The sequence below is a fragment of the Rhinopithecus bieti genome, unplaced genomic scaffold (genome assembly GCF_001698545.2).
Source record: "Rhinopithecus bieti isolate Rb0 unplaced genomic scaffold, ASM169854v2 scaffold_19966, whole genome shotgun sequence".
In the NCBI taxonomy this organism is placed as follows: Eukaryota; Metazoa; Chordata; class Mammalia; order Primates; family Cercopithecidae; genus Rhinopithecus; species Rhinopithecus bieti.
In genome coordinates this window covers 2097942-2118242 of record NW_016809923.1, presented here as the reverse complement: position 1 = coordinate 2118242, position 20301 = coordinate 2097942, and the positions used below count along the sequence as shown (strand labels likewise).

At 35.0% G+C, this 20301-nt stretch overlaps 1 protein-coding gene across 1 annotated transcript in view; it reads right to left on the bottom strand.

Annotated features, from left to right (window-relative positions):
- The window catches only part of IFIH1 (interferon induced with helicase C domain 1), a 52091-nt gene that overhangs the window by 15821 nt on the left and 15969 nt on the right, over positions 1 to 20301 (bottom strand). The window contains exons 4-5 of the mRNA XM_017890969.1: positions 11271 to 11375; positions 5872 to 6092 (exon numbers count right to left, since the gene is read on the bottom strand). Coding sequence (XP_017746458.1) covers positions 5872 to 6092; positions 11271 to 11375 — 326 coding nt within the window. The remainder of the gene's footprint in view (positions 1 to 5871; positions 6093 to 11270; positions 11376 to 20301) is intronic.

Genomic DNA, 20301 nt, shown 5'->3' with positions numbered 1-20301 from the left:
ACTCTGTCTAGCTGAGCATACAGACCAAGACTAAACAAAGCAAGACAAATTATTACAACACGATGTAATAATGCACCCCTAGAAACACACACAAAGTGACAGTTAAGAGAAGAAGCAACTGACCACTCAAAAAAGGGGAATTTGAAGGAATTTGAATCTAGTAAGCCATGAGTCAGTGAAAAGATAAACTGAAGCTAAGGTTGAATAAGAAATACATTTTTAAATTTGTAGAGCAGGGCCAGGTTATAAAGGGCTGCAACCATCAAGCAGAGTATTTTACATGTAGTATAACAGTTTACAGGATCCCTACAAGTTGTACTGTTGAAGTGATTTATTCCTGTTGTTTGTTTTGGATTAGACCACAAGCACCAGGCCCACAGGACTGGAAGAATGAGGGAACCACAAGTGAGGAGTTAGGGCACTGACTAGGAGAACAGATGTGAAGTGAAGAAATGAGCTGCTGAAATAGCTGTGATGGCTGAGCAAGAACAAACCCACAAGTAGACCTGGCAAAAGAAGTGGAAACTTCTGGTCCTTTTCAGCTGATTCTGTACATTGTAACATCTGCTAAAGGTAGCTGGGTTGACACCTCAATGCTACACATTACTAGTCACTCAAAATACCTTCTGGATTAGGGGAAAAAATATAAAGCCATCTTGAAGGTCATACCCTAGAAAGATTTATGCAATGGAAGCCCAGCAGTGTACAATATGGCAAACGGAGAGTTGGCAGGAAGAGTTTCAAGGGCAAGCTTCAAAGAATGCCCATTATATTCTTCACTCTTCATATTTCTACTGGAAATGCAATCAGTGGTTATCTTTCTCCTAGTCTGTAGGGTTTGTGGTATTCATCTTTTTACTTGAGGTAAGCCCCACTTAGGTGTTACATAAGGAATGGTTGATCCCCCTGGCTCAAGGGAACACCTTATGAAGAACACTGGTTTACATTGTTATTTAGTGGAAATGATGGAGGCTTCCAAAAGTAGATGTCTGGGGGGCTAGAAGAAGGGGTGAGGAAGAGTTAAAATGAAATCCATAAATTCTTTTTTTTTTTTGAGACGGAGTCTTGCTCTGTCACCCAGGCTGGAGCGCAGTGGCCTAATCTCAGCTCACTGCAACCTCCGCCTCCCGGGTTCACGCCATTCTCCTGCCTCAGCCTCCCGAGTAGCTGGGACTACAGGCGCCCGCCACCTCGCCCGGCTAATTTTTTTTTTGTATTTTAGTAGAGACGGGGTTTCACCGTGTTAGCCAGGATGGTCTCGATCTCCTGACCTTGTGATCCGCCTGTCTCGGCCTCCCAAAGTGCTGGGATTACAGGCTTGAGCCACCGCGCCCGGCCTGAAATCCATAAATTCTAATGAAGCAAAGTGGACTTAAAATCTGTAATTAAGTTGGTGAGTGGAAAAGAACATTACCTAACCACAAGGTGGAAAGGGTAGAAAGAGTAAGAAGAAAACTTTCACTTCGTTCGTTTCTTTCTTTCTTTTTTTTTTNAAAGTGCTGGGATTACAGGCTTGAGCCACCGCGCCCGGCCTGAAATCCATAAATTCTAATGAAGCAAAGTGGACTTAAAATCTGTAATTAAGTTGGTGAGTGGAAAAGAACATTACCTAACCACAAGGTGGAAAGGGTAGAAAGAGTAAGAAGAAAAACTTTCACTTCGTTCGTTTCTTTCTTTCTTTTTTTTTTTCCAAAGTAAAGTCTCTCTGATCTACCTGTTACAAAAACACTTGAGAAGTTTGGAAAATGCTGACTCCTAAGTCCCACTCAAGAATTACTGAATCTAGGGACCATCTATGGGGACAGAGGCTTGAAACCTTCACTTTAATGACTTTTAAGCCTTTAAAATTTGAGAGCCATGGTTCTACTCTTCTCTCCGTCTTCCACAAAGCCATTCCTGAATCATTTTCTGGAAGTATTCTTTCCATTCCACTTATGCAAGACAGAAGACTTCTGAGGAAAAGAATGGAAATTAAGTTTAGTGGAAAGAGATAGCATGATGGAGAAGGAAGAAAGCCCTGAAAACAGCTACTCTAGCCACTTACTTCTTGTATACCTTGGATAAGGTCTGAATCATCTCAATGCTCTCATTTTCCAGATTAGTAAAATGAGGATAATGTTAACCTAATATAGGGTTGTGAAAATTAAATGAAATAGAGGGTGCCATATTGTCAGTACTAAAATTTCCCTGATATTTCACCCATCCTTTTATTCTAGAAGGAGGGTGCAGTGGCAAAGGAAGACCAGTCGACTCAGAAGATAAAAGTTCATGTCTCATTTCCGCTGTTTCTTGGCTGGATGATCCCTGAATTGCCAATTAAAGTCTTGAAACTTCAGTTTTCTGATAGGAAAAAATGATAATAATAAAGACTACCTTATGGAGTTGCTGTGTAGATTTAATAAGATAATATATTTGAGAGTGCTTTATAAAGTACAATAAAATATTAATTATCACATTATCAACATATATCTCTCATCTCTCTTCTAGACTATATTCCTTGAGGACAAGATCTGAATCTGATTTGTCTTTAAATATACTCATGCTGAATGATTTAATTAAGAATCTCTGTATTATGGAGTGACATCGCACCACAAAATTCTGCCCATAAAAGGTGAGTCAAAAATCTTCAAAAGAAGCAGCACCTTCTGATGTACAGAACAAAAATAAGTTGTCACAGGAGATAGCAGGTGCTGGAAATCCTGATACTTGCTCTGGGTGGTGTTGACTTCCTACTGAAGGACACAGAGAAAGCCAGATGCAAGTCTGACATGGCTAATTGGGAGGTGTGTGGTCCTCTTGGAGCCTTTTCCTGAGATGTGACAGAGTGCCTGCCAAGACTAATCAAACCCAACTGCTACCCACTTCTGCTGAATCATATGGGGCTGCATTGCAGCATCTGAAGGAACCTGGGATTTATCTCTCATGATGTTGAAGCCCTAGATAGGAAATGGAAAGTCTGGGAACACAGGTGGTGTTTTCATTTCTCTCTGCATTTGAAGGCTATAACTTTGGAAAGGACGGAGGAAGGGAGATGAAAGTAAATGGTTTTAAAGAACAGGATTTCTCTTTTCTAGATCAAGGGTAACAATATCTTGTTGTTGGGCCAAACACAGGATTCGGGTTACATAGACTTATTGGGCCAGAGGTGTTCTGACTCAATCAAAAAGAATTAAAACTGAAATTAATTTAAAATTCAAAAAGATGGTATAGTAAACAATTATGACATAGATGCAAGAATTAGTGGAGGGATTTCTAGTAATTCTAAGGAGAGAAACAATAGAAAAGCGCTAAGGAATTAGAGTCAAGTCCCCAGGTGTCCACACAACAATGCAGTGAATGTGAATAATTAATAAGGATCAATTAACATTTAAACATAGCCATAAATGTGCATTCCTAAGAATCACCTAGATCCAACGCAATGAAAGATTCCTGGCTAGAATATAGCATTGAGAGGAGAAGGGAATATTATAGAAAGAAAGATGCATTAGACACATACAAAAATATGAGACTTGAAAAGATCAATAGTTAAAGAAATAAACCTAAGTATTTGAATTTAGGCTCAAAAACTGACTGCACAAAAATTAAGAATGTTCTACTTTAAGAGATTTTCAAATAAAAAAGAACTGCAGATTTTGAATTTATGACAAGGTCCAGATAAGTCTGTGGATGCCAGAGGCAAACACGGTCATAAGCTGAGTGTCACATCTCATCTGTTCTACGCTCTGTACTGGTAAGATCTTATCTGTAGTATTTTGTGCAACTCTGGACACCGCATTTAAGAGTGTCCTAGAAAAATGTCTGAAGGAGTATGAGCACTAGGAATGATGACAGGTTTAGAAACCATGTTATGTGGAAAATAGTTAAAGGAACTGTGGACATTTATTCCAAGGGACAAAAAAAAAAAAATGTAACTTAGGAGCCACATGATACTGCCTTCTCGATGTGAAGAGCTGTCATTAGGCTGGAAAATTAAGACTTCGTGTGGTTGCAGAGGAAGGAACTCTAACCGGTGATTGTGGGATTCCAGAGAAACAGATTTGGATGAATACAAATAGGGCTTTCTAACAGCGTCAGTTGTTCAAAGAATGGCTGTCTTGTTAGAAGGGGAACCTCCTTGATATTAGGAAGTTACCCTGTAGAAGTGAGAGAACCATTCTGCAAAGGAAGAAAACTGAATCTCAAAGCCCCTTTTCAACTCTAGTAGCCTATGACCCCGTGACCAAATAAGGGAAATAAAAGAAGTAGTTGAATCAAAACTAACTCCTAGGTGTGGGGGCTGCATGCTTTGGAGGAGGTGGTATTACTAACAAAGAGACAGGTAAATGGGGAAGAAGAGCCTGTGGGAGGGTAGATGGTGAGGCTGAGTTTGAGAAAATGGCAGATGCTCAAATGGTTTCAAAATTATCAGTTTAAGTAGCTTTGAATCCAGTTAACCTGGTTCTTTTCTCTGGACTTGGCACTTAAGAGCCTCTCTGATTATGTTACTCAGTTTCATGAGTTATGAAGGTGAAGAGAAAGGAGCAGGAGAAAGCTAGTATTTCAGAGTGAAAGAAAGAGTCATTACTAGGCCATATATAATCCAACTGAAATTTCAGAGCAGGGTAGTTATTATTTCGTTCATTTTACAGATTAAGAAATTAAAGTTAGAGAAGTCACTAATTTGTCTAATTCAAACTACCAGTAGGTAGAAATAGGATTCAAACTTATTTCATTAAAATAAAAAACAATATCCTGTACAAAGGGAATATATGCAAGGTTATTGGCAAACAAATTTGAATGTGTCACCATTACTAGCAAAAGAAATAAAAGTGTTTTAATAGTGAGTATACAAGTATAAAGGAGAGCTCTTTGGACTTAGCAGATGCACACAAAATGCATTTGGAACTACATGATAGAAATCATTCAAATCATGGATTCTAAGTACTGAAAAACAGGATGTAACTAAAACTTTTAGCATAATAGAAATAAAAAATAGAATATTTTACAGTCTACTGCTTTTTTAAATAAAGGAATAGATAAGAATGAAAAAAAGACTTTCTGATGGAGGAAAAGGATACTCATTTTTGTTCCATAAAATAGTAAATATTCATATCCCCAATTCATATATTTATAAATTAATAAACTCATTTATCTGAATAAAGCTCAAATAACTAGATTTTCTTTTACAGGGAAGCAGACATATTTACTTATAAAGATGGCCTTCAAATACCCTAAGATATAAATTATTGAAGGAAAATTTCAGTTACATTTAATGTAATATGTGTGTATATATATATATGTATATACGTATATGTGTGTGTGTGTATATATATATACTTCTTGAGCATTTTAAAATCTATTTAACTTGATTTAGACACCAAACATTCACTTAATTTTATCTCCAAACCGCATTATATGCATTCTGGATAAAGAGGACTTGCCATCTTTGACTAAGGGTCAACAGCTAAAGAGAAAGTAAAAAACAATATTTGATCCTTGATTCCAGTGATATTTTGGGGTCATTCATGTTCATTTGCAATGATAAATTAGCCAGTTAACCTTAAAGTATATCTGGGTTAATATAACCTGTGACCAGATAAGGGAAATAAAGGAAGCAGATGAATCAAAACTAACTCCCAGGTTTTGGGGCTGCATAAGTTACAGCTATTTGGTATAATGTCCTAGTTTTATTGGAAAATTTCTATTTCTAGGTTCATCACTTAGATATTACATATACCTAAAAAAGGATTACAAATAAAATAAAGAGCTTATTTTGACATTACTCTTAATTAAACTGAACATGTGTGAGTCAATGCCACAAATGCCATCATGTAAAAGTTTCAGAATAATACAATGAAAATGAACAACTAATGTTATATGTTCTTTGAATACCTTATTGACAAGAACTATAACTTTTCCAGGCTCAGATGCTTTTTTCTTCTTGTCTAAGTGATCCTTGGCAATGTAAACGGCCACTCTGGTTTTTCCACTCCCTGTAGGAAGGCAGATGATGATATTCTTCCCTTCCAAGGCTGGTTGGGCAACTTCCATTTGGTAAGGCCTGAGCTGGAGTTCTGGCTCCGGGGATGCTCTTGCTGCCACATTCTCTTCATCTGAAGAAGATCGAAAAGAAAAATAAGAGAAGGGACGACAAAATAACAGAGCTTAGGAAGCCTGAAACTGAACGTAGGCTCCTTGTGCTTTAAACTCCTTTTCACGTGTGGTCCAAACCAATCCATTTTCTCTTTTCTGTACCAATGAATGTCTGCTCTCTACATTTGCAGAATACAACCCAGGATCCCTCTCACAGAAGGAGTCTTGGGGTGTGGGGGTGCAAAGGGAGTCAACTGATTAGAGGACTGGGAAGGAGCAACATGGGGAGTGTTTTGCAGAGTGGGTGAAGCCAAGGCAAATCTGTAGAAAGGGCTGTGGTGCGGATTGGCAGGTATGGTTGGTAAGGCATCAGGCTTCCCATTTCTTTGTGGCGCCATTATGCCCTGCTTGTTTCACTTAGCCCTTCCACCTACAAAATCAAGAGGAGCTGAGAAAGTAGGAATCATTAGTCCTCCCAGTTCCGTATTTCCCCTTATTTTTTATTGCAAAGAAGGTATTACGGCTGATACTACTTTCTTTCATTTGTAGAACCTTTATCTGACAATCAAATACCAAAAAGCACACACACACACAAACACACACACACACACACAGACACCCTATCTATCTCAAGTTCCTTTTTCCATCTGAGGCAACTACGTTGTACATAAGTGATATTTAGAGAGTAGGGAAAAAATCTCTTCCTGTGCTAGCCTTTAATTGGTAGGTTTCCCTTAAAAGTTAAAATATAATTTTGTTGGTTTAAACTAAATTATGACTAATTTTGCCATTTAGTTGTGAATTGTGATCTTTATTACTTCCTTATGTTTATGGCTCCAGATATTCCTACTTTTTCTAAAATCCAAAGTATAATATATTGAAAATATTTTCAATTAACATGGATTTTAAATTTAAAATACTGATAAAGTTCTAACATAAACTTAATGAATATTAAAATAAAATTATTATAATGTATCTTGTTTTAGATAGAATATATTTTATTTAGAAGTGACCATATTAACCTATATTACCAGGGGAAAAGTTCTAAAATGCATAGCTTATAACGTGAAATGAAGTAAAATAAATATTACAGCAATTTAAAAGCCCATCTTATGCCTTATATAATCACAAGAAAAAAATGAAATAACAGTATTTATCAGTATTTCATCACACATGAAATAACTTCTTTTTCTTATCAATGGTTGCAATAAAACTAAACTAACATAGTCCCATTAACTTCAAAAAAACTTGCTGATGGCTCCATTTCAGCCCCTGGATAATTCTATTTGAGTGGGTTTTAACTTGTTGTGATAGTACTATCTGAACAGGTAGGAAAATTCACACCAAATTCCACTTAGGATCATCTACTAACCTGGCAGGAAATTTGCCTTCTGTATGGATGAGTAAAAGCAGATGCAATACATTTAAGCTATCATTGGATCATCTGCTGATTCATTCAATATGATTTTTATGAAAAACTCATTTAAAATCACCAGCATTTAAAATAGACCTTTATAAGTTTCCATGCTTGTTTTGAACTCTACATTATTTACAATAAGTCATCTTGTATTATATTTATGTAAGGCTCTGATTTATTTAAGAACAATGTTACCCCTCTGTAGCTTTTATAGACTATCAAAACCCCGATATTTCACCTCTATTAAGATCATTTATCACCTAACTTTTCCAAAAGAGCCAGTATATTTGCAAAGGAAGATGCATTATAAAGTGTCTAAACAAAGACCCAGAAATTTACTACCAAAATTTTTATTTGATCTAGGAAGTTTGTTAAATATATCAATAAATCCTATTTGTTTAATTTCATCTGAGGTACATTTTTGCATAGATTTTAAGAATACTAATAAAATGCTGCTTCCTTCATAATAGTTGCAGAGTAAACTATTAAAAGAGTACATTTTAATAATGATTTCTCCCATTTTTCATGCTTACGACTATATCCTTGGATAAGAAATATTAACAAGAGAAACATATAGTGATTTCCCAAGTCTCTTTCCCGAGAATATAGAACCAATGAGTAAAATATTAATATTACTCATGCATTCTAAACATTTATTATGCTGATACATTTAAGAAGAGTTAGAATGTTAAAAGGATTATTGTGTTCACAATTTAACTTCAGAACCGAAGTCATGGGGTTTCACTGCTACTTAAGTAGGCATGTACCACAAATTTATTCTTCAGTCAACATTGACTGGACACCTATTATGTGCCAGGCACTCCCAATAATATAGTTGTTGTCTTGAAGGACTTCAGAGTCTGGGGCACTCTACCGCTGTTACATACACAAAAATACCTGGTTAGACAGATAGCTCAATAATCTTCCATATTTTTGATTTAAGACTAGGAGATTTGATAGGTGGCCCTAAGTTTAAAAAGAAGCACAGTGTGGATACAGAAAAAAATTAGAGTTGGATTCAATGTGAGACTAGCATCCAAAGAATAAAAGCTGGGTGAGTGCTAAATATTCAGCCTGATTCTTGCCTTATCACATCTTCTGACACAGGGATGGAAGAATTTATCCACAGAAGCAATGAAAAGAGAGTTTTCTCTTCTCTGTCACCAGAAGGAGAGAACTGGGCTGGTATCAATGAGCCAGGAGCCAATTTCCTTTATAAAATAAATGTTTGGGTTTTTGTTTGTTTGTTGTTTGTTTGTTTTTGGCTTTCTCTGGAAAGCATAATCAATGAAATGAAAATAGCATTTAAAATATGCACAAGCTTGAATAACACTGTGCCCTCCCTCTACAACAAGTATTGATTAAAGACTTAAAATTATATTATACCATATAAATGGTCAAAAAAGAAAATCAAATAAGGCTTAAATAATAATATTCTATTGGAACTACACCATGTGGCAAATTTCATTCTCACATTGATTTTGACAGCTGAGTTATTCTTGGAGAGAAAAGGTCTGTCACTGCATGTGTTTGAAATCTACAAAGTATTCCTTTACCTATAGTATGTAACCACAGAAAAATACACCATTCCAGCTGGACAAATATTAATAGGCATTATCTTGAAATAGTAAGGAAACACTTTCTACATATCAGGCCAATGCGTATTGCAAAAAACATTGCCACTTTTTGAGAGGCAGTATATCTTTCTGAAAATGGGAAACAGAAAAAAAAAAAGGCTTTCATAATATAATTAGAAAATTTGTACTTTAAAAGTACCGGTAATTATGTTTACTACGGCATAACACTTCCGCAAAGGAATAGAATATGATTGCTTTAGGTCACACCTTATGGCCCATATATGACCTCTGGAGGAGGAGGAAGGACATACAGAATAAAGTCCCTTTTGATGTCAGCTTCAAAGATGAAAACACAATTGCAGATTCTGTAATATTTTTCAGTGCCTCAATATGTGTTTAACAGTTCACCAATTTATCCAAACCTCCTTTTGAATTGATTCCTGTTTTAGCTTATACCAGGCACTTGTGGGCAAGGAATTTCATAATTTTACCATTTCAGAAATTGACTACCCACTAGGCAAAGTAATTCTTTGCTCCTAAGTACTGATCCATCTAGAACTTCAAGTGGTGTTCTTTCAAATGTGTTTGTCTTCAAAAATGTATTTGCCTTTGAAAATGTATTTGCTTTGCAATAGTAGATTGCGTTCAGATTTATCATGTGTTTCATGCCACATTGAGGACTAAAAATCAGCAAATACATTTGTTAACAGCTCTAAATAGGCAAGATGCCCTGCACATATAAGGTACACATTAAATATTTATTGAATGAATGGATATTGTTGAAAAGCCCTTACTTAGACGAATGAAAATTAGCATGATCTCCAAAAACTTTAAACAACCTACAAAGATGTTAAATATTAGCTAGAGTATCTATTTTGAGTTCTAGCATAGCATGTAATAGAAATGTTAATTATTAAATTGAACAATTTTATGACAAGGATAGAAAAAACAAATATAATCCACAGAAATAAGCACATGGCAAGAACTCAATAAACACTGACTGAATTGAACAGAAAATGAATTCACCCTTTTAAATGAAGATTAAAGTTGTGAATGACATTTGGTGAACTGGGTTTCCTCAAACTAATTTGTTCTAAGGGATTCAGGAGTGTCATTGTGATAAAAGGATATATGAAAAAAGAGGTGCTACAATCTAATTTGGAAAACATTTAGGATTGATGACCATCTTTCTATAAACTATTTTGCCGCCTTAGGCCTCTTGTGGATATCAATTTTTATAATTCTTCTGACAATGCAGGATAATCTGAATTATGTAATATATTCTTAGGGGAAACAACTCAATCACAAATGAAGAATAAAGTAATTTGTTTCTTAATTTATCATTTTTCCAATGCTTCTTAACTGGTCCCTTGCAAAGCCTTTTCTTTTTGTTTGTGATTTGTTCATTTTAATTGTGAAATACTTCAAACACTTAGACAAATATAGAAAGGTATATAATGGACACTCACTAACCCATCACTACATTTAATAATGTTAACATTTTAGCTTAGTAGTCATCATGGAAATACACACTCAAAGAAAAGAAAGAAACAATTTGAAATCTATCAGACTAACAAATCAGGAAAACTGATAACAGAAAGTACGAATGAAGGTGTGGGGAATTAGGAAGAGGCACTCATCATTTATTGCTGGTAGAATATACAACTGATATGGAGAGTAATTTGAGAAAAACCTGGTAAAATTTTCATTTAGTGACTGAAATATTTTGCCTAATATCAAAAGATATTTATACAAATTTGACTTCTTTTACTTATATATGTAACTTCTAGTTAGTCATACTTCTCATATTGATAGTATCAATTTTTTATTAAAATGTACTTTAATTTAAAAGTAGAGTTTGGAAGTAAATAAATGTACCAAATTGAATACAGTCTATTTAAATGCAGTCAAATTAATTGAAACAGACCTCATAAATAAAATAGATGACATGACTCTATGGAATGTGGCATATGCCAGATCAAAAAGATATGTACTGGATCAAAATTACAGAGTTTGGTTCTAAGACTTTTGTAAGTTACACTTTTAAAGAAAGTGAATGGCAAAGTTCCAAAACTATTTCACTGTAGAAAAGAATTGCTTTAATTGCATAAATACATTAGGGAGGGTATGAACAGCCCCCATGCTTCCACTATATGGCGTCTTATTTCACACTTTTTAAGGTTTACACAACAGTTAGGCAGTACCTGAATCACTTCCCATGGTGCCTGAATCACTGCCCATGTTGCTGTTATGTCCAAGACTTTCATCTAAGCAGCTGACACTTCCTTCTGCCAAACTTGTGTCTGATTCTGCAAAGGAAAACATTTTAAAATATTTTTAAAATATTTCTGAGAATAAACGTATTTTAACTGCACACCTCTACAGCACACAGTACATACAGTTCAATTCAAGTGGGGAAGGCACACCCAGATAATTATGAATAAAAGGTAAGCGCTTCTGGCAGGCTACATTAAAAAAAATCCACTATGGATGAGCAGCTGCTGGGTAGTGATTCAAACACATATTACCTACTTAAAGTACTACACATCCAATATGAGAGCTAAAGCAAATTCCTAAGGGTTTGTAACTTTTGTTGTCCTTCTACATGTAAATGTTGCCCAAGAAAACAATATTTAGGTTTGATATGTCTTCTAAACAAAAAGTAATACATAGAAACCTTTGAGCTCTTTTCATTTAAAATGATAGGAAATTAATAAAGTACAAAAAATTAATAAAGTACCTGGATCTACTGATCAGTTACGAAAATGATAGTTTGGCAATAAACATAAATGTAAAATCTCAAAGAGAATTTGTTCAAAAAGAATATCACTAAAGTCTGGCATCACAGTTGTACTAGAAACTCATGTGAGGTTGGAAGTAACTGTTTTTCTTTACTATAATTAGACTAAGCCTCTATCAAAGAGTTATGGTTAATATGGATGGATGGCAGTGCACATCCTTCATTTATGAATCCCGACGTTCTGTTTTCAGAACTCAGGATCAATTCTTTTTGAAAACCTTCTTTCCCTCAAGAGAAGAATTCTTTTCTTACAGTTTATTTCCAAACACTTACACAATCTCATCCTTAAGCAACAGAACTATCATTAAACTGGTCAAATAAAGCAATGGTGTTTACTAATATTGGCTTTGGAATCAGAAGGACTTGCAAAATTTGCTATTCACTTTGTTCTGAACCTAACAAGTTCCTCTTATTTTAAAATGAGGCTAATCCCACTTACTTCACAGCCCTTGATAACCTTTGAGTAATATTAGATACAATAAGCTCTTGGCACAGGACTTTAATTGCTGGTGATTAGAAAATGAAATAAAAATCAAGAAATGATATATTCCTAGGATAGGAGTTCCATTAATGTTCTTCTTATAATTAAAATATTTTATAATATTTATGCTTAGATAATATTTCATCCTAAAGCCCCTTAACAGACCAATGAGGTAGCTCTTAGCTATTTAAAACTAGTTTGAGTGTCATATTTAGGGCTGGAAATAAAAATGGATGAAAAAATAGACACATAGTGTGTTTTAATAAAATTCTCTGAAAAGAGATGATATAATACTCAAAACTGCAAATATTTCCTTTTTCCTTAACTAGTTAATTTTTTCAAGTCAGCCATATTAAGGTATAATTTACTTACTAAAAGAGTACTCTTTTATGTTTATAGTTTGAGAAGTTTGACAAATGCATACAGTTTTGCAACTTTGAAGAGTTTGACATATGTATACAGTTATGCAACTACCATCACAATTAAGATATTTCTAGCACCCCAAAAGTCTCCTCAAGCCTCTTTGTAGTAAATCCCTCTGGTTATCTGATCTGGTTTCTGTTCCAGATCAGATAACCAGTGGCAACCACTGATCTGGTTTCTGTTCCAATAGTTTTTCCTTTTCCAGAATGTCATATGAATGGATTCACGCAATATGTAGCCTTTATGTCTGTCTTTTTAAACTTAACTTATAATAATTGTGATTTATCTATGTTGTTGTGTGTATTACTAATTTGTTCCTTTTTATTGCTGACTAGTATTCCACTGAGAATCTGTGACATTTACATCTCCCATCCAATTTGGATGAGCCTATTTAGTTTAAGAGCTATAACAGAATTATAGCCAATGCCAATCAAATATGTAAGATATCTTTCTTAAAAATTAAAAGTAAGCTGATAAGAAATTTGTAGAAAAATTCTCAATGGACATACATACTGTTTAAGCATATTAGCACAACATAAATATACTAATGTGAAAATACTGTGCTTATCAGTTGTCACAGATTAGTTCTAAAACTCAGGTTTGAGGAATCCCTTATGATCACACGGGAAAACCTGCATATCTCACTGAGAGATTTAAAATATGGCACTTTGCAATTCCCAGAGGTATGTCTTGTTAGAAGCTCAGAGGCAAGTGTAGGATAGAACTGTCAAGTAGAACAGCGTTTTGGGCAGATGTACTGATGAAAAGAGAGTACGATTTGTAAGGAAAAGGCAAGGTGTAAAATGAGATGGAGAAAATGTCATCGTAAGAATAATTCTATATCTAGAAATATAGGCGAAGATTTTTGAGGCAAAAAAGTGAATTTTGACATGCTTTTCATTTGCTGTTTTAAATGTAATATCGAGAACTGAAGAGAATATCAAAATTACTGAAAAATACTAACAATTATCTAAAGTCTAAGACTGTATCATTAAATTTTCAAAGTATAATAGAAATAAAAATTGTATTTGATTTCCACTTCATTTTCTAATCACTATCAGTTAAACTTTAATCTTAAACCTACTTCATCTACATGTAGAGTCAAGATTTCTCCCAAGCTTTGTTTTAACATCCATAAGTTTTGGGAGGGAGCTATTTATGCAATGTGCACGAATAATTGATGAATTGTTTTAAAAGTTGCTACCCCAAACAGGGTATTATTAACAAAGTCTATTATCTGGAATATTTTGATCTAACAAACCAATCAGCGATGTGTCAGGAAGACACTGAACTCAGATGTAATGTAAATTTCATTTTAATCTCTCAACATTCTATGTGGTAGATACCCATTATCTCCTGTTTCATAGGCGAGAAACCAAGGCTCTTGAGAGGTTAAGTGATATATCCAGATCATACAGCTACAGTGGGGCAGAATCCTTATTTCTGCATCTAAGTCCAGTGTTCCAGTGCTTTTTCCCCTAACACTAAGCATGGCTGATGATTTGGGTGAAGTTTTGTCAACACAGTGTTAAGAGCTGTGGTGGTGGTGTTTTTTAACAGCAAGAGACATTTTCATTGAATTGTCACATTTTCTATCCATCTTGAAACAGAGCTTATCTTTCCAAGAAAAGAACTTAGAGAGACGATTTTACTTTGCTAACATTTCTGGTTTCGTTGATAGATTTTCACTAACTTTACATTTAAGCGTCCACACTTCTTTTTAAACTTTTTTTCTGCACTCAAATAAAAGAACACCTCTGTTCTTGTTACATAAAATTAATCGCAGTAATCCTGTAGAGATTATTATGAAAATGAAAGCGAATATACAGAGCTCGATTTCTTTGTCATTTTAAGGGTATATAAATCTTCAGTTTCTCCACATAAAATAATATTTTTTCCTAGGCAGCAAATTCTTATGCATTTTGATATGTTTTTGCTTTCATAGAAATGTAAGTGAAATTTAATAATAAAAGAAAATATAATGTATTTCTTACAATAGGGAGAACGCCTTCCCCAGAGATTTTCCTCCTGCATTCACTTTAAAAAACATATTACACACAAACATACACACATTCCCAAAAAAGCAAGATCAAGAAAGTGCTTGCGTGAAGCCAAAATTAAACCAACCTATTGAGTTTAAATGCCAAGAATTTCTGAAATTGATTTATTTAGGTTTATCTTGTTTTGTTCTTTGTATTTTTCAAACTATCTCAGTCTGGATTTAAGTCCTAATGAATAAAGTCCTGCGTTTATGATTTTACAAGTAGATCGTATGAAGTCAATTGGAGGCAGGCCTTGCTGTGAAAAGAATTTGTGCTTTGGAGTCCAACAGATCAGTCTCCAGATCTGAACTTAGCCACTACTTACAAGCGAATTAACCTACGGTTTTAAAAAATATATAGAGAGAGGTAGTAGTCTCTATTTTCTCACTTATTGTGAGAATGATTCGGTTAGACCAAGAAAATGAAACTTGAAGAGAAACAAATTTTAAATTCTCATTAGAGGGGCTTTGAATATTGAAGTTATATTGTATAATAAGTTTAGTTAAGTTTTATATAGGTGTCATTTCCTCTAGGGAAAATATCAAAGCTAGCTATGAAACAGATTAGAAGATGATAGTAATTGAACTGTTAAGGAAAAGCAGTTATTCATATCAAAAGCTATTGGAATGAACAAAAATTATAACTATCCAGTTAAGAGATAGGATTTTCTTTAGTAATTTTGTAAACAACACAAAAAAGAACAGCTTTGCCTACAATGACAGAAAGTGCCTAAGACCAGCCCAAAAGCCATGGAAAAAAAAAAAAAAACGCCTTATTTTGCTATCACATCTTGAGTATTTTGCTAATAAGGCAGAAATATTAACTGAAATCCAAGAAATTTCTTATTTAACATACTCTAGACCTTAAATACTTTAAAATGTTTTAAAATAATTTAGAAACCAAAAATACTGAAGTTTAAAAAAATTCAAACCGAAAAAAAAAGAAAAGAAAACCAAGAGGTTGAAGGGCTTTTTAGATCTATTTCAATGTAAAGTCTGCCCTCTGCTGGAGAAAGCTAACATAGCAAGTAGTGGACAAGTAGGTATTCTTTACTCAACGAGCTAAGCTTCATTAGGTAAAATTCAAATTGATTCTTGCTTCTATTCCTACCAGGTAGTGCCTCTCCTACTTTTGGCCTAGAGGCATTTATCACCCCACAGAATATCTTTCCTTTCTTTCCCCTGGCCTCAGTCTGTCACACACTATTTTTCCCGAAAAGTGGTTTTGCATTACAGCAGGAAACGTGAGGGGAAAGGGCCTCTGTGCATATTGAAAAAGACCACCACCAACTGCTCCTGTTCTCTTGCAAGTTAGTGGTGACAAGGTCTTTAGTCCACTTTCGCTTTTCATGGTAATTTCATGTTTATTCTAGTTCTGACCTTGTGATGCATTTTAGCTTCACCTTTGCAGCTATCCCCACCTTCCCTCCAGTTTCATAATCCTCATGCCTGGAAGGTCCAAGCTACCCTGAAAGCTTGAAACATGTGCGCACGTTTAGGCACACACACACAAAGACTGCATGGGCTTCTCAAGTGGGCTTACACTCATACTGCTAATAATATATATTTCCTTTTCTTTTGAAATAACTTAATCTTTTTTGAGAGGAAATAGATCACTTTTATTTTCAGCTCTATGTATATGGATCTACACACACGCACGCGCGCACACACACACACACACACTCACATTTTGGTCTGTCAGATTTTCCTCTCCGTGCCAGGGAACATGTGTTCCTGCAGAATGGAGAGAAGCCACCTCCACCCACCTTGCATATTCTCTCCTGGATCCAAGCTTCTAGGAAATGAGTTCCCCAAAGAGAAAAATCACTCTCCTAGAGCCACAGGCCCACATGGCTATCCATGGAGCTCCTCTGCTCCTGTTTATAGAATTTCTACTGCTGAAATGTTTCTAACAGAATTAAATTTGAATTGTGTGTAATGAGGTTGGCTTAGATTGTATCATCTATGCCCTTTAGCCTTTGCATTTAGGTTCTAATAAAGAAAGGTAGTTATTAAAGCACAGGTTTCAAGGATAAAACCCCCCACCAGAATGACCTATTCATTCACTGCCAGTCAGTAATGGAGGCAGAAAGTCCTAGAGTAGAGTCAGTTAAGAGTGAGGAGCCAGGTAACCACATGGGAAGTAAATCTTAGCAATAACAAGGTTTGGAGACGGCAAGGTAGAATGTGAACTAGAAACCTCTTTGGCCAGTAAGCACCTTTCAGGAAAGGCTGCAGGAGTTAAGCAAATTTAAGCAGACATGAAAGGATGGAGGGAGATATGATTACATTAAGGGTGCCCAGGTAAATGTTCAACAACTGGCTCTTTGGTGGGGGGAGATGTGATTTTTAAAAGGTTTGTCAATTTCCATGGTGTAAATATTCACACTGTGGCCAGTTTCCAACATGATGTCCTGAGTGGAGCTGGAAAGAGATGTGCACGCTGGGCTCTTACAAACCAGTAAGATCCAGTTCCAGCATTCTGCTAGATGTATTCCTCTACCTAAGGACTTACCTACAATCATCATCTAAGATGGTGCTTGTACACACATACATTGTGCTGGTATTTTATAATTATCCAAATGATTAATGGTATACTTTTAAAAGTGTGTGTGTGAGGAAAAGTATTGTAAAAATTACTGAGAAATTCATTAACTTCCACTGATCTTAGAAGTCTTAAATCCTACTGCCCTCTCCACAAATGCTCTCTCTCATCAAACTGTTCCTCTGAACACATTTTGAGCTTTCTTGTGCCTGTGCTTTTGCTCATGATGTTTCTGAAACCTGAAATGTTGCCTGCCACCTCTGTTTACAAATCCAGCATAGTGCTCTCAAGGTTCAGATGAAATATCTGATATTCCTCATCTGGTAAGCTTTCTCATCAGTCTTCCTTCTTTCACAGATCTTGTCCCTTCATCCTATAATACAGATCTTGCATCTCTTTTACCACGGCTAGATTACAGTTTCTTTGTGGAGGCATGTCACTTGCTTTCCTGCATTAGAGTATAAACTTTTTGAGCAATTCCTCAGTGCTTGGTTCTCTCAACGAGACTATATTATCTGACCAACTCACCTCCTTCTTCCTATTTCTCTGGCTTCTGACCTCATTTGCATCCTAAAATTGTGAAGGGAAGATCTGATAGTCTAAATTAAAATCACTGCTTTTGTTAAAACTCTGCTTAAAAAAAAGCTTTACGCTTGTAGTCATAAACGGATAACATGAAAATAAATCCAACACGTATTAACTGCACAGTAGGGAGGTTTCTTTCTGTCTTTCTGTCATAGTATCTATGTCCCCATTCCTGAGGTATGAATGGTAATCCTCCTAGAACTATTATGCAACTGTAAGCCATGTAACTGACCCAGATACCTCATGCCAGATACCTCACCCAAATACAAACTTACATAATCCTTTAACAAGTACCAATATCAGTATCAGCATCAGCATCCCTCTCTTTCTCTCAGCTCAAATTAATATCTGTCTTTTGGATTGCCTCAGTAGTTCTGCTAGTTCTCAATAATCAATGATAACTAAATTTAGAATAATAAAAAAGTAAAGGAATGTGCTATCTTACTTCAAACCAGTCCTGATATAGCATGAGTGATTCTGAAACAGTCTTATTGTAAACTACTGTATCAATTATTTTTTTCCACTTAGGTTTCAAATGCTATGGCTTTATTTCTAGAGATTCTAAAAATCTCTAGATTTCTAGAGGTTAGTGCTACAGAACATTATTCTGGTCCTCAAGTGCAAGGATAAATTTTGTGGCACTTTTACAGAAATTAGTATAGACCAAATCTAAGATTGGACTTTAGTCTATAAAAAGGCAAAACAAAACAACAACAAAAAAAGTGCTATAACAGATTGGGCCAGGGAGAAGAAGGCTGTTTTATAAAGGTCAATTTTTAAACCCCTCCTACAGAACATGATCTATGCAAAATATATCCACAATATATTCCAAAGCATAATGTCACCGGATAAACCTAAGGAGTGGAACATATGGGGAAATATGAGAAAGAAGGTATTAAAGTCTGAAAACAAGCAGGTTGGTAAGCTCATTAGCTGGGGTGGAATTTTAAAATCTTCACGTGAACGAATATATAAATCAAAATACACACATGCAATCACAGTCATGCGCACTGTATATTCACACATGGCACACTCTACAGTTACATTATAATCTTTCACGCTGAAACAGTGAAATTCCATTGGCTTTATAAATGTAAAGGCGCCCTCTGCTGACCAATCTGAGGCATTTGCACTTTCTAGTTTTCACAATAGGGCAGCTCTAACACAATGATTAAAGAAGTTTGGGGGGATTTTCTGCTCCACTCTGCATAAAAGTTTACACCAAATGCAATAAAGTTGATTCAGTTTTAAATGTCAATTAATTTTCTTTGATTTTATTGTAATGCATTAATTCCTAAAATAGTATAATGAAAAAAGGTTAATGTGAAGTAACTACTCACTTGTTTTAACAAAGCAACAGTAGCAATTAAAGACTGATTGCACAACTAATTTTACTGTAAACTTATAGAAGTCAAATAACCCAGTCAATTATTTGCTATAATTAAAATGTTTTTAATAGAAAATGAAAGCAGGCTTTGTGTCCCTCTGATGTTTCCTAGGGAAATCTGGTCTAGAGAAACACCAAAGTTTTGCAGTTATCTTCTTGTTATAAGACGACCAGTGACTTCAGAAAGCAGAACTATATAGCATCCAGCATTAAATTCCCATTAATAGTCTGAGAACTGTTCAAATGTTGTTTAGAAATTTTGTTAATTTGGAAAAGGGCAAATAAAAAAATTGATATATCTTCATTACTAACCACTTTTGTAATGAGAAGCAATTGATTGTAAACAGAGGTGGGAGGAGGAAAAAGGACACATATCAACCCCCAAGTTTGGAGATGTGATGAAATCACTCTCTAGAACAATCCACTAGAGAACTCTGATATGTCACCTCTAGTGCCAAAGAGATATGTGTTTAAAATTAGTTTCAAGGTGGGCCACTGTTACTGATGGTAGTGTGTCTTATCCATCAGATGTGTTACACACACACACACACATCTTTGCATTAAAGCTATAAATAATTAACAACATTTGCATAGCTCTAAGACTACTATGCACTGAGAACATATTTGAGAAACTAGTTCAGAAATAATAATTATAAATATCTTAATTTAAAATTACAAATAATTTGAGTCTTTTCTTTTTACACATATAAAAAATCATATTTACAGACTGTGTGCAGCTTAAGGGACAAGTTTTTTTCAATGCTATCTTGGAAACTATTTGAAACTTTAACCTAATATAATGGAATTCAAAATAAAGACTAAACATTATCAATATCAAGAAGATACACAAAACAAAACCACAAATGCATATTAGAAGATATGGAGTACCTCCACATTTACCTCAATTGTTACTTCTGTCAGAAAATGCTTACGCAGGCAAAACCCTTCCATAGTAAATTCTGCAAGAAAAACT